Below are 16,072 nucleotides of genomic sequence, written 5' to 3'. Positions count from 1 at the left end.
ACAGAAACATATTATACATAAATTGTACAAGACATAGAATATCGAACATGGCAGCAGCAGGAACAGGCCTTTGGACCCCAATGCTTGTGCTGAATATGATGCCAAGAAAAACTAATCTCATCTGCCATATCATTCCTTTCCCTGGATGTGCATAGGCCAAACCAACAGTCTGTTAAACAGTACTTTCGTACCTGTCTCACCACCACCCCTGGCAGCGCGTTCCATTCATCTTCCATCATCAGTGTAAATAAACTTGCCCCCACGCTTCACCTTTAAACTTTGACCCTCTCACCTCAAACCTATGTCCTCTAGGTGTTGACATTTCCACCCTGGGGAAAAAGGTTTGACTCTCTACCCTATCTAGGCCTCATAAATTTATTTACTTCTATCAAGTCCCTCCTCAGTCTCTGCCATTGACTCGGCAAAAAAAAACCCACATTAGTACTAAAATTACAAAACAAGTCCAAATAGGTCAAGAGGTGGTCCATACTATAGAAATGAGGACAATGTTAGGGAATCTTTCCAGGGAAAAGGAAGAATGAACAGGAATTTGTTTCCTTCAGCATGTGATCAGGGCCCCTCGTTCAATCTCTCCAGAATGCTGCCTGTCCGGCTGAATTACTCCAACATTTTGTATCTACCCCCTAGTTCAATACTGCTCCAGCCAAGAATGTTCTGAATAGTGTCAGAATGGTCTCATATCCCTTTTAAACAAAAACATATGATCAGAGAAATAGACTTTTTTTAAGTCTAATATCCAAAAATCCACTTCTAATAAGAGGCATGCATCCTTTTAAACATCAGACTTTCAGATGAATTGGACAAAGCAAAATAATTTCTAAATTGGTAAATTATGTTAGAAACAAAAAAGATATTTGGACGTCAAACAAAACCAATGAAATATTGAATGAAGTGATATTAACAGTGAACTAGGATTTAGCTAAAGAGCCATCCAGATGTTCTGAGGTATCAACAGTTGATCCTCTGTGAAAACCAATTAAATCAAGTCTCTAGCGTTGGATTGAATCATTTTATAGGAATGTTTTATTCTTATTGAACATTCAATTCATCTTATCACATTCAGTTAACAGTTGGTAACGTACCAAAAATCGTATTTTCACAAGCTGTAATTCACAGATAGGTGGTCAATATTTGGAATTAAAATAGGTTTTTCTGCTTAAAAAAGGGAATCTTCTTAAATCTGAATATCAGCAATACAATAGATCAGATAAACTATCAATTCCAGTTCTGGAGCAATTATTTACTAAGCTGAATGCATTTCCAATTAACAATGCAGCCAACCTGCATCATCATAGGCATTACAGTGAGCACAGATCTGCTGTAATCTTGACAGATGCGTTGATGGAGGTTTAAGGTGTAAATGAATGGGACGCAAGATATAGCCACGGTGTCGCAATGGTAGAGTTGCTGCCTTATAGTGCTTGCAGCGCCGGAGACCCGGGTTCGATCCCGACTGCGGGAGCTGTCTGTACAGAGTTTGTACGTTTTCCCCGTGACCGTGTGGGTTTTCGCCGACATCTTCGGTTTCCTCCCACACTCTAAAGACGTATAGGTTTGGAGGTTAATTGACTTGGTGTACATGTAAAATTGTCCCTAGTGTGTGTAGGATAGTGTCAATGTGCGGGGATCGCTGGTCGGTGCGGACTCGGCGGGCCGAAGGGCCTGTTTCCGTGTTGTATCTCTAAACTAAACTAAACAAAATGCTGAGGGAGAGGAAGATCATGATGGGATGAGGCACCAGGTTGTTAGGTGCTTAGATAAGGGTGAATCTAAGGTTTCCATTTGGTTTAGCAACCATTTTTAAACATTGATTCTGTTTTGTTTTGTTTTATTGTCACGTGTACCGAGGTATACTGAAAAGCTTTTTTGTTGCTTGCTATTCAGTTAGAGGAAAGACTATACATGATTACAAACAAGTCATCTACAGTGTACAGGTACAGGATAAAGGGAATAACGTTTAGTGCAAGATAAAGTCCGATTAAAGATAGTCCAAGGGGTCTCCAATGAGGTAGATGGTAGCTCAGGACTGCTCTGTGAACAACTTTGTAATGACTTTCTACTTTTGAGCACCATTATCAATAGAAATATAGCTTTTTATCTCTTTCTGAATTGCTAACATGTCTCTTGGAAATGTTCTTCCCTTCACTCTTGAAAATAATTGCTGATGCTGGTGTGGTTCCACAGCACCAGTTTCTTTCGATTGCCTTAATAATGTTTCCTGGGTGATAATAGACAATAGACAATAGGTGCAGGAGTAGGTCATTCGGCCCTTCGTGCCAGCACCGCCATTCAATGTGATCATGGCTGATCATCCACAATCAGTACCCTGTTCCTGTCTTCTCCCCATATCCCCTGACTCCACTATTTTTAAGAGCCCTATCTAGCTCTCTCTTGAAAGCATTCAGAAAACCTGCCTCCACCCTCTGAGGCAGAGAGTTCCACAGACAGGAAGAACCACTCTCTGTGAGAAAAAGTGTTACCTCGTCTCCGTTCTAAATGGCTTACTCCTTATTCTTAAACTGTGGCCCCTGGTTCTGGACTCCCACAACATCGGGAACATGTTTCCTGCCTCTAGCGTGTCCAAACCCTTAACAATCTTATGTGTTTCAATGAGATATCCTCTCATCCTTCTAAACTCCAGAGTGTACAAGCCCAGGTGCTCCATTCTCTCAGCATATGACAGTCCCGCCATCCCAGGAATTAACCTTGTAAACCTACACTGCACTCCCTCAATAGCAAGAATGTCCTTCCTCAAATCAGGGGACCAAAACTGCACACAATACTCCAGGTGTGGTCTCACTAGGGCTCTGTGCAACTGCAGAAGGACCTATTTGCTCCTATATTCGATTCCTCTTGTTATAAAGGCCAACATGCCATTCGCTTTCTTCACTGCCTGCAGTACCTGCATGCTTACTTTCATAGACTGATGTACAAGGACCCCCAGATCCCGTTGTACTTCCCCTTTTCCCAACTTGATGCCATTTAGATAGTAATCTGCCTTCCTGTTTTTGCTACCAAAGTGGATAACCTCACATTTATCTGCATTAAACTTAATCTGCCATGCATCTGCATCTGACGATGGCAATATATTTCAGTGGAATGGAGTGATCAAGGCATCACTGAAAAGTATTCTATGAGCAGATAGATTTGATCAGTAATAAACACAGTAATAACTATGAGGTTCTGGAATCATAGCTCATTAACCAGAATCCAGTTAAGATGAGCAGAGACATGCAGCACAGAGTTTCCCAAGTGCCCTGGTCAATAATTATTCCTCAACCACGTCACCAAGATCAGAATGCAATTATTATTAGTCATTTTCGTGTGATCTTGCTGCACATGTGGTACGTATATCAGCCCAAGAGCAGAATGGACAAATGGAGCAAAATCAAAGTTCTGTTCCAACATTACGACTTACCATGTTGTGCTTTCCTGCAGATTATCAGCAGCCTTTCTGGCTCCTGCCAACATCAACAGCCTCAAGTCTTATAGGCTGTCCATTCCTTCTGAAGACCTTGGTCCACAATCTTGGTGTTCAGCTCAATTCTGCCCATTTTTTTCATCTCAGTCTCCTGCACATATTACTCTAGCACTGATGAAAGCTTTTTTTCGCTATCACCTCAAGGTTTCACTTCTCAAACTTTCTTCTCATCGCCAACTTTCAAAAACATCATCTATTCGAGGACTTGCTGCCAAAGTCTTAACCTGCACAGGCTCCATTCATCTTTATCCACTTGCATTGATTTTCATATCGAAGACATTGTACCTACTTTTAAAATCTTCACAGCCTTGTCCATCTATTTTGAGTCATTACTGACTGCATCAAGCACTCCTTCAACTCTACATTAGTTTTTGCCCTATTATTGGAAGGCAATAATGCGGTCATTTAGAAAAAAGAAGCCTTTGCCTTTTATGCCAAGCCTTTCAGAAACTAACAAGTATAGCTTAGAAGTCAAGTAATTATTTTGGAAGCGTGGTCCCCATTCAAATGTAAGAAACATGATTGCCACTGTATGCACAAAAAGTAATAACGATTACACAATGTTCCCTCGTCAAAAAAGTACAGGAAAGTGAGGCAAAGAAAATGCACCTCTACTTCCTTCGGTCTGAGGAAATTCGACATGTCTCCAATGATTCTTACCAATTTCCACAGCTGAAAGAATCCTATTCAGATTCGTCACAGCTTGCTAAAGCGTCTGGTCTGCTCAAGATCGCAAGAAATTGCAGAGAGTTTTGGTTGCAGCCCAGTACATCACACAGGCCATCACATTTCCCAATTGACTCTATCTGCACTTTACACTGCTTCAAGAAAGCAGGCAAAATAATCAAGGGCCATCAACACCCAGTTACCCTCTCTTCTCCTCTCTCCCATCAGGCAGGAGATGCAAGAGCTTGAATGCACATACCACCAGAATCAAGAACATTGATCAATAACATGCTGTTGTCTGACTCCTGAATTAACCTCTTGAATGCCAAGGATATATTCCTGATCTCCCAATCTACCTCATTGTGGAATTGAACTTTTATTTCATGGTCTCTGCAGCAGCTGCATATATTTTGCACTTTCTTTTTCACATTTGTACTGTTTTGATATATTCATGTATTGTGCCTGAATAATATGCACAACAGATTTTTTGCTGTATTGCGGTACACATGACAATAATAATAAACCGATAGCAACATCAAATATTTCTTTGTTCCCTTCAAATCATCTTTGAATAACATCAACACTTAATACCTTGTACATTCAGAAGCCCTCTTTTACCCAAGAACAATGCGGCAGATGCAAATTGTTATTGTTGGTGTAGCACGGAAACAATAACTATTTTTATATTCCCAATTAGAATTTGCTTAGAAACTTCAAACCAATTGCTCACACCAATCAATGTCTGTTTTAAGTGGACCAATGGCTTTCTGTGAAAAAGCAGCAACTTTCGTACCATTAAGTACTTGATAAGTCACTGCACTTTCTTGATGTTATGTAAAAGGTGCTTTGGATTGACTGCAGACTATGATAATTAGAATGAATACATTTTTTAAATAAACACAACAGGTACAATAATGGAGACAGAACCATTTTACACTGTAAGTTCCATTTGCAATTTTCAAAGACTGGCCAATATGAAAATACAATGTGTGTTGGTAGTATATTGGAATTATTTATGGTTAATAATTATGTTGCATTTTGTGTTACTTGTCAATATACACAGCATGAATTTATATTAGAGCACAGCATTAAGGCAGAAGGCAGGTTCACGATAAATAATGCAAATACATTCAACTCACCATTTGTGGGAACATACAGGCTTCCAGAGTCAGTTTTAACCAAGAAAGAGTTGGGAACAAACTCCTCATCTGAGTCTGAATCTGGGTTTGCCTGTGTCATCTTATTGCTGAGCAACATTCGCTGGTTCTCATGGACTTCAGAAGGAGGGGGAGGGGAGTTGTACTGCTCCACTGGGGTTGATGAAGCAGTGGAGCAAGGCAGGGGAGGACCTGGGAATGAGACAAGAAAACAAAAACACAGATGAAAATGAGGGACTTGGAAAACACTGAGAACACATAATGAGACAAATGGATCGACACTCCAAGTATAACTGTAGCATGAGTGGCAAACAACAACAGTTGTAAATGCAAAGACAAATACCAATTGAAAACTGCCTCTATTGATTTTTCATTGTTTTTCATATTTCTGTATGTTGTTCGCAACTGCTGCATGGCGAGATGATACTTATTATACCAAAGACGGACACAAAATGCTGGAGTAACTCAGCGGGTCAGGCAGCATCTCTGGGGAGATTGGACAAATTACATTTCAAGTCGAGACCCTTCTTCAGACAGACTGAAATACTTTTGATACTGAATATATTTAGCTTAATATAAATTAAAATACTGCAAATTCTCCTGAATTTATGAGATTTGATATATATGTGTTTGAAGAGTTGAAATCATTGGAAAAGATTCAGTTTGGTTCAGTTCACTAAAGAGAATCAGGTGGATTTTAGTCATTGTTACTGGGGAAAAAATATTACTTATTGACCTCCAGCTGATCAATTCAGATTTTCAGTATTTGATTTTTTTTTTTTAAACATTCAAACTGAGCTGGTTTACTCATTTACTTCCTAACTTCCCTGTTTGGGTTGGTACAGAATTGATTAAGTTTGGGGTTCAAACAATTGTTGACATGTGCCTCTTGTAAAGATACATTTCTTTTTTTTTCTTGCTTTGTTATTTTTCTATTGTTAATTTTAAAACAAGAAGTTGTACACAAAATGTATTATGTTATATGCCACGGTGTATACGATTGTACATTGCTTCTAATAAAAATATTTTAAAAAGTAAAGATACATTATTCTCCAGTTTGGAGTCAGCATTACGCACTCGAGGAGAAGGTAGCCTTAGGAAGTTTAAAACAGAGGTTCATGCAGCTCTTTCCTCACATTTTCTCTCAGTTTGCAGTGTTCCTCAGCCTCACTGCTCAGGCACTTCCCTTGTTGCTCTCTGCCTAGTAGTTTAAATAGCTCTCAGCACAATCAGGAACTTGTTTGTTAATGATTACTCATGGTTGTGAACCGCCATCTTCCCATTTGACCACACCACTCAGAAGGATAGGGCAGTACGGTGGTGCAATGGTTGAGTTGCTGCCTTACAGCGCAAGAGACCTGGGTTCAATCCTGACTATGGGTGCTGTCTGTACAGAGCTTGTACCTTCTCCCTGTGACCGCGTGGGTTTTCTCCAGGTGCTCCGGTTTCCTCCAACCTTCCAAAGGCGTGCAGGTATCGGTTCATTGGCTTCTGGAAATTGTCCCTCGTGTGTAGGATAGAACGAGTGAATGGGTGATTGTTGGTCGGTACAGACTCGGTGGGCAGAAGGTCCTGTTTCTACGCTGGATCTCTAAACTAAACCAAACTTGACAAACAGGCATCTTGTGGCTTATGGCTGGTTTGATTTATGCTTTTTGTAATAACACGCTTTTTCCTTTAATACCAAAGCTTGATCTACATGGTCGTATTTGGAAATAACACGCTCAGATTCACTGCTGACACCCAAGTTGCCTATATGTATAGTGGATTGTGTACAGTTTTTGACACCATGTTATAGGAAAGATGTTGTTTGGTTCGAAAGGGTGCAGAGAAGATTTACGAGGATGTTACCGGGACTCGAGGGCCTGAGTGGAGGGAGAAGTTGAGCAGGCTAGGATTTTATTCCTTGGAGCGCAGGAGGATGAGAGGTGTCCTTATAGAGGTGTAAACGATAATGAGAAGAATAGACAGGGTAAATGCACAGAATCTTTTACCCAGAGTAGGAGAATCATGAACCAGAGGACAGTTTTAATGCGAGCGGGGAAAGATTTAACTATCCGCCTACCAACCCCCCCCCACTAACCTGTATTAACCTATTACCTGACGCAATATGTCCTATTCCTCCTCTCTTCCACCTTTTTTAACCCCTCTCCCTTCCCCCCTTACAATCAGTCTGAAGAAGGGTCCTGACCCGAAACATCACCTATCCATGTTTACCAGAGATGCTGCCTGACCTGCTGAAATGCTCCAGCACTTCTTTTTTGAAAACCTGCATCTGCAGTTCCTTGTTTCAACACCAGATGTGTAGGGATGAAAATTCAGGAAGGCGGGGAACATGTTGGCTAATTCCAAAGCCACGAGAAAGGAGAAGGTTTAAACTAGTCGTCAAGATGGTTGGGAGGAAAGTTAGTCGTGGGGTAGGGAAGAGGGTGAATGTGGTTGGGGGTCGCAGGCTACAGAGGTTCTGACAAGTGGTGGGGAGGCTGAAGGAGAACTGGGCAGGAGACCAACAGAAGAGGGTTCCTATCCCAGAACATTGCTTTTCCACTTCATTTAAATTTTTTATTGAATTTAAATCCTCTCAGCGTAACCACATATTCTTCACACTCTATGCCTTTGATGCACCAACTCTACGCAGCAGAATATTCCATACACTCACCACTGCAATCTCATGAGGTATAGGCAAAAACCGAATTGCTTGGAATTCTCAGCTGTTGAAACCAATGGGTGGAGGGAGTGTGGAAATAGATGTAGAAGAAAAATGTGCATTTGAGAGGAACGCACGCATCATTGATTTCCTACTTATACCGGCAGACCTTTTTCCATTTTCAAGGGGATGGATGACCTTCCAACATCTCACACTTTTACCACGAGAAGCCTTTATTTGCCCTAAACAAGGGCAATCTCCCTGTTGCATATTCTGCAACAAATGAAACAATCCTGCGGCAGTGCCATTATAATCAACTAAAACATTGTTTATCCCGTCAGGCCATCTCCTTTAATAATTGTTAAAGAGAGGCTGCTTTGCCTGATTTTCTCATTTCCACACGAGGAGTCAATCCAAGGTCTCTAACAAGTTCATAACATACGTCAAAGGAGCAGAATTAGGTCATTCGGACCATCAAGTCTACGCCGCCACATAGTCATGGCTGATCCAGCTTTCCCTCTCAATGCCATTCTCCTGCCATTCTTCAAGCGTTCCATGTGGTCAGATCTGCTTTCATTGGAAAAGGCACAAAGTGCTGGAGTAACTCAGCTGGTCAGGCAGCATCTCTGGAGAACATGGATAGGTGACGTTTTGGGTCTGGACACTTCGTCAGTTCCCTTCTCCAGAGATGCTGCCTGACCAGCTGAGTTACACCAGCAACTTGTGGCGTTTTTTGTGAACCAGTATCTGCAGTTGCTTTTATCCACATTTTACTGCTTTCCCTGAATTTGCAGGTGAGCCTATGCATCCAATTCTCCACGGTGTAAAGAAAACTGGGCTTCACATTTAGGTTTAGGTTTAATATTGTCATGTGTACCCAGGCATTTTGAAAAATGTTGTTTCGCATGTTGTCTAATCAAATCAGATAATATGATACATAAATACAATCAAGTCAAATTCAAGTACAATAGGTAGAGCAAAGGGGAAAATACATAGTGCAGAATATAATTCTCAGCAACTGTGGCCAGTGGCGTAGGGTGGGTTTTGAGCGCCCGGGGCAGTTAAAAATATTGCGCCTCCTCATTAGCGGCTAGCCATGGCCCATGAGCTGTTATAAATCCAAGTTTTGTATTTATTTTCTCAACCTAACAAAAAGATGGCGGCGCTGCCTTAGCAGCTGCGGCTCGCCTGCAGTCTGTCTGTTTTTTTTTTGGTTTTTTGTGTTGTTCCTTTGTCCTGTTTAGTTGATTTTCGGTTTATTATGTTGTGTGTGGGGGGGAACACATTTTTGGTCTCTTCCTTCGGGGGATGCGACTTATTTTGTCGTATCCCCCGTCTCCGCCTGCGCCGAGGCCTAATGGCGGAGCTGGCGGCCTTGGAGCTGGGGCAGCGGCAGCGGCGGCTGGGACAGCGGCAGCGGCGACCAGAACTCGGAATTGGGCAGCGGCGGCTGGGACAGCGGCGACCAGAACTCGGAGCTGGGCAGCGGCAGCGGCGGCCTGGCCTCGTAGCTGGGACAGCGACAGCGGCCGCCTGGCATCGGAGCTGGGACGGCGGCGGCAGCGGCTGGGACAGCGGCAGCGATAGCGGCGGCCTGGCCTCGGAGCTGGGACAGCGGCAGCGGCCGCCCGGCATTGGAGCTGGGACGGCGGCGGCAGCGGCTGGGATGGCGGCAGCGGTAGCGACAGCGGCAGCCTGGCCTCGGAGCTGGGGCGGCGACCTGGCCTCGGAGCGGGGACAGCGACAGCGGCGGCCTGGCCTCGGAGCGGGGGCAGCGGCAGCGGCCACACGGCATCGGAGCTGGAGCAGCGGCAGCGGCGACCTGGCCTCGGAGCTGGGAGATCGCTGGTTGGTTAAAATTGTTGGATAAAAAAAAATTATAAAATGGCAAAAAAAAATGATTACAATAATTCAGGGGAAGGCTGCCAAAGAGCCTTTAGAACAATTTTATTTGCCATTTTATAAAAAAAAATTATCCAACAATTTTTTTGCGCCCCTAAAAATTTAGCGCCCGGGGCAACCACCCCACTGGCCCCCCCCCCCCCCCCCCCCACGCTACGCCACTGACTGTGGCACAACAGTTCCATAGACACTTTCAAAGTCCAATGTCCACAACAGGGTCGAGGTTGAATCAAACAGTATCTGAGCTTATAGAAGGACTGCTCAGTGGGGAAGAAGCTGTTCCTGAAATTGCAGAGAATCAGCCCAGATCATCACACAAACCAATCTCCTTTCAATTGACTCCATTTACACTTCACACTGCCTCAGCAAGACCACCAGCATAATCACAGACGGGTCGTACCCCGGCCACTCCCTCTTCTCTCTCTCTCATCAGGCAAGAGGTATAGATGCGTAAAAATACACTCCTCCAGATTCAGAGACAGTTTCTTCCCAGCTGTTATATGCAACTGAACCACCCTACAAACAACTAGAGAGCAGTCCTGAGCAACTATCTACTTCATTGGGACCCTCAGGCTATCTTTGATTGGACTTTATTTTGCACTAAATGTTATTCACATTTTACCCATTATCATGTATTTGTATATTGTGCATGGCTTAAATGCAATCATGTGTTGGAGGGAACTGCAAATGCTGGTTTACACCGAAGAAAGGCACAACATGCGGGACAGGCAGCATCTCTGGATAGAAGGAATGGGTGAAGTTTCGGGTCAAGACCCTTCTACAGACTAAATTATGTATTGTCTTTCTGTTGACAGGATAGCATGCAACAAAAGCTGTTCACTGTACCTTGGTACATGTGACAATAAATGAACTCAAACCTACACTAAATACAAACTCAAAAATGCATGCATGTCTGATTGTATCTTAGTAAACTGAAGGCCACTGGAAAACTATTGTAGGAAGTAAAGAATATTCTGATGATTGCTTGTTGAACATAATTTGAAGATGAAAGCAGTACTTGCATTTGATGCAATGATGTGCAGGAAGATAGTGGCCTTTTAACAAAATTGTTAGCCTTGTTTAGTTCCAATCAGAATCAAGTGGCAGTGCTAGTGATCTGACCTACTTAAACTGAAATCAGAATGTACTAAATAATTTGATATGAATATATACGGTAGGCCTTGGTTGCTTACCAAACATTACAGATTGTGTCAAATTGAGCCACAGAACATTTAATGCTTTTTAATAAAATGCGCTTTTTGAAAGAAACCAATCAGCCAAAATGAGGGAACATCAAACTTAAATTCTCCAGGGGTCAGAGGGTGTTCCCTAGCATTAAGCTACTGAAATTCAAAGGCACTTTCTGCTGCTTGTTCGTGGGATGTCTGGGCCTCTGTGTATTTGTGCTACGAAGTGTTACTCAGTAGTTGTCGGCAATGTGATTGCTGCAGGCAGTGATTACTCTTGAAGCTAAAGGGAATCAAAAAGGTCAATAAGTATGGCTCCAGTCCTTAGATCACTGAACTATAAAGACTTTCAAAGGGAATCTAAATTTTGTCCCTGCTGGAATAACAGTCAACTGGGTGGTGGATGCTGCCGTTTTGTTAATATCACAAATGGACCACCTTGTCCGAAGCCAACAAATAAAAACTCACAACACATATAAATGTAAGGAAACCACAAGCTTTACATACTAACAAATGGGACTTCATTATCAAAGTGTTTAACTTCCAGAACAGGTTGCTATCTAGTGCTATAACACTGGCTTGATGTACAAGTTGATGCCACTAACTTTAATGGAACCAGATTTCGAAGTGCAGCATAACACACTATTGTTGTATTAATGCATGTTTAGTACAAGTGACAAAGGACAAGATCATGATCTTTTTGCTTCTTTTTTGCAGACGCATTTATATGCTTTTTTTGCCACAGAAGGCTGAAGAGGCCGTCAATGGATATTTTTAAGGCAGAGATAGATTTTTGATTTGTACAGGTGTCAGAAGCTATGGAGAGATGTCAGGCGAATGGGGTTAGGAGAGAGAGATAGATCAGCCATGAGTGAATGGCGGAGTAGACTTGATGGGAATGGCCTAATTCTACTTCTATCACTTCTGACCTTCTCAATAGTTACGGTAAATTCCCACTGAGAGTGTAGGAAGTTATGTATAAAACATGTTTCTTACTTTACCATGTTCCACGAGTGTGAAAAGCAGAATCGGAATGAAATGTTGATTGCAAACAACAAACATACTGCAGCAACAACCACCCTCAGCTATTCAGACTCATGGGATTCTTCTTGGAAGAATTCTTCTACATATGAGTGCAGCTTTGTGAATCTTCAGGGATGGCTATCAGGAGTGGTTGGATAAACTTGGATTGTTTTCTATGGAGCGTCAGAGGTTGAGCGGAGACCCGATGGAATATATAAAATTACGAGAGGCGTAGATTGGATAGACAGTCAAAGGGTGGAAATGTCAAAGCCTAGAAGCCGTAGCTTTAAGGTGAGATCGCTTTAAGGGCAAAGTTTAAAAGAGAGGTTTTTTGACATAGATGGAGGTTGGGGCCTGGAACGTGCGAGCAGGGGTGGTGGTGGAGGCAGATGCGAAAATGGCATCCAAGGAGCTTTTAGATAGGCATGTGAATATGCAGAACATGGAGGGATATGGATTATGTGCCGGCAGATGAAATTAATCCAACTTGGCATCATTCAATTCAATTATACGTTATTGTCTCATGTACCTAGTACAGTGAAATGCATGGTATTGCATTCAACTAGGTAAAATCATATAGCAGACCTCACTTGGGCAGTCCACAAGTCGTGGCGTCAACAAAGTTGCACAAGTTCCCCCCTCCCCCCCCCCCCCCCCCCTTTGTTGTGCAGACATTGAAAGCTAAAGGGCCTGTTCATCTGCCATTGTTCTTATATCATTTTTACATCCTCTCTCGTGCCTCCATGATATGATATGGAGACCAGATCTCTCAATGGCCCCACATTATGATCTAATCAAGATTTCTCATCAACATCATCCAGTCTCTTGACCTGTTGGCTACCTCTTTGTAGTTCACAGTGCGAATAAGTTCAATCTCTCTGCCTTTAAACCCTCATCACAACTCCTTCTCCTCACCACTAACCTCTTCACTGCATGGTGAAGTGCTTTACAAAGAACACTACACTACCGGAACCTGCCAGCCCATGAGCCCATAATGTCTGTGTCGGACACGATGCCAAGTTAAGCTAATCCTCTCTGCCTGCACATGATATATAAGAGAGGAACTCATTAATATCAGACATTCGGTTCCTTCAAACATTGTTCCGGGTTTCTCTCACACTGGATGATTTGGACACACTTGTCGGCAGAGCTGTGTTTATGTCCAAGGCTGTGAGACAGAGGAGGACTTGGGGGAAGCACTCTGGAGCACTCGTCCGACTCCGGCAACAAGGATTACGCTCACCGCTCCTGACTATATTCCTTGCAAATCTACGTTCTCTCAACAACAAAATGGACGAAATGCAACTCCTGCGTCAGACAAACAAGGACTTCTCTCGAGCCGTTGCCCTGTGCTTCACCGAGATCTGGCTGTGCGAGTCAACCCCGGACAATGCGCTGCAACGGGCTGGCTTTCAACTACACGGAGCGGTGGCAGTGGGGAAATCAAGAGGCGAAGGAATATGCACCGTCAAATTCCTTGTATGTATACATACTTGTCTAATAAATGTATTCTGATTCTGATTCTGATCCCTCCCTTCCCTGCATATCCACGTGGATATCCTGAAGCCTCTTATATACCCTATCATATCCGCCTCCATCTCCGCTTGGCGCATGTTCACATAATTCTCTTTTCACAAAATTGAAATTAATTGAACAGAGCAAACGGAATCCAGCAGAAGAATTTACTGCCGAGTCAGCAAGGGAGATGAGACTATTATGTCCCCTGTGTACTACTGAGAAACAAAATAGTTGGAAAAGTTCATTTTGGGTTTAGAACATGTTGAAGTGAGACTTGCATGTCAGAGTGATACAATCATTGTGCAGAAATGTGGCAGAAGAGGCAGCCAAAGGATACAAAGGCATTCAGAGTTTTTGGTAATAATTGGAATTCTGCAGTGCATGAGAGCAAAGTTTGATCACTTTTGGCCAGTGGAAGAAGCAGGTCTGCCAGGGTTCCTGATCCCATGACATTGGGGTTGCTGTAGACTGAACCTCAATCTCAAAACCCATGGTGTATTTAGAGCTTGTGGAAGAAAACATTTTTTCCCCTCATAATCTTCTGCTCCAAAGTGAGCCGCTCTTTATAGTAACACACAGCAAAACACAGTTCACTTGCAAATTCTGACACCTGGAGGACATCTATTGAAAGCCAGCGGCAGATTAAACTTGTGGTTACTGGCTGCATTCCACATACCCCTGAGGAGAAAAAGGAGTGCATTCATGCTCATATCCTGTGACTTAAATCAGTTATAGCGGTTATGTAATCCTATAGATAAAAATGTTCCTAAACACAGGGGAACAGGGCCTGAGAGTTAGATCACTAACGTCCATTGGATTTTTTATTAAAAGTAAGTAAGCCTCTTTAACAATCCTGAGTCCCTATTGTTACTACATTAAACACGAGAATCACCATGCAAATATTTCAAATGCAAAAACAAAGACAATATTTCTATAATTCCACCTGTTATTTTAAAGGGGTATATTACACTGTTTAAGCATTTATACTCATTCCAAAACACAGCCAGAGTATGACGAAAAAATGAATTTTAAGCCTTGAGCCCTAAATCTCCTCAACTTATTAATGGCACTGTTTGTTAAACAATCATTACATTTGTTATTTTTCCTCTTGTGTGCTAAAAATATTATTCCCACCTTAAATTACACCACTCTTTGCCTGAAATGCTTTACCCTTGCTGAAAGCAGCATGGGTCACTTCAGGGTGCCTCAGCTCATCCAAGTGTGGTGGTGGGGGCAACTGGAACATGGATCCCTTCAATAATCAACTCCCCAACAAACAACACTCAGTGGTCAAACAAGGTCTTGTTCTCATGAAGGATATGTGAGAGTCATAGTCTCATACAGCATGGAAGCAGGCCCTTCAGCCCAACTTGCCTATACCAACCAAATGCCCAGCTAAATCCGTCCCATCAGCCCACATTTGGCCATATCTCTCTAAACGTTCATATCCATTCACGTGGCCCTTCAAAATGCAGCAATACAGGAAATCCTTGCAATAACGGACCTCTCTATAGTGTATTTCAGTTATATTGGACCGAGGCTCCTGTTGCACAGCCCCCCACTTCCGCCAGTTACCAAACGAGTTGGTGTCACGTGGCGTGTTTTCGGTTGCAGGAGCGGAGAGAGCAAGCAGCATGACAGTGGTGTGAGTATCGGGCCCATCCCCAGCGCACCGCGTGTGGGGCCAGGTACTCTGCGGCTTCCCGGACTGCGAATTCTCGCTTGTTTAACCCATCTCCCAGCCAAGGGTTAAACTTTAGATAGGCACAAAAAGCTGGAGTAACTCAGCGGGTCAGACAGCATCTCTGGAGAAAAGGAATAGGTGATGTTTCGGGTTGAGACGTCACCTATTCCTTTTCTCCAGAGATGTTGTCTGACCTGCTGAGTTACTCCAGCTTTTTGTGTCTATCTTCAGTTTAGACCAGCATTTGAAGTTCCTTCTTACACATTGGGTTAAACTTTACCCCCCCTCGCTCTGTTATAGCAGACAATCACCAATAACGGACACCATTATATTACTGTTTAATTCTAGCACAAGCCTGCAATGTGTGCCAAATGCCTCATTATTCGCATGAGCATTTGACGGTATTCGCAAGATATTTCAGTATAAGCAGCATCCGAGTTGAAAACCGTCCGTATCTTATTCATTCAATTACATTTTCAAGCAGGGAACATTGGTTAAAGATCAACAGCAAGAACAATGAGTAATTCATTGCTCACCATTTATGAAGATCTGGCATTAATTCTAGAGTCCCTCACTGCCATCCCAACAAATTCAGTACAGTTCAAGATCTAACTCTGCACCAGGTATCAATATGTGCATTCATTCTCTGGCTGTCAGCTACTGAAGTCATCGTTGGTGTGATGTTAAAGCACCATCGCTTCAACCTGACATGCTAATCTCTGTTGCACTGCTGTCAGCAATGGCAGCAATAAAATTGCACTTATGGGATGTTAAAGAATAATTTTA

At 42.8% G+C, this 16,072-nt stretch overlaps 1 protein-coding gene across 10 annotated transcripts in view; it reads right to left on the bottom strand.

Annotated features, from left to right (window-relative positions):
* The window catches only part of tenm4 (teneurin transmembrane protein 4), a 549,066-nt gene that overhangs the window by 241,103 nt on the left and 291,891 nt on the right, over nucleotides 1–16,072 (bottom strand). For all 10 annotated transcript variants that reach the window (XM_033022541.1, XM_033022543.1, XM_033022544.1 and 7 more), the window contains exon 4: nucleotides 5,308–5,517. In XM_033022541.1, coding sequence (XP_032878432.1) covers nucleotides 5,308–5,517 — 210 coding nt within the window. The remainder of the gene's footprint in view (nucleotides 1–5,307; nucleotides 5,518–16,072) is intronic.

The sequence above is a fragment of the Amblyraja radiata genome, chromosome 6, assembly GCF_010909765.2.
Source record: "Amblyraja radiata isolate CabotCenter1 chromosome 6, sAmbRad1.1.pri, whole genome shotgun sequence".
NCBI lineage: Eukaryota > Metazoa > Chordata > Chondrichthyes > Rajiformes > Rajidae > Amblyraja > Amblyraja radiata.
Note: the sequence above shows the minus strand (reverse complement) of the source record. Positions and strands in the feature narration are given on the sequence as shown.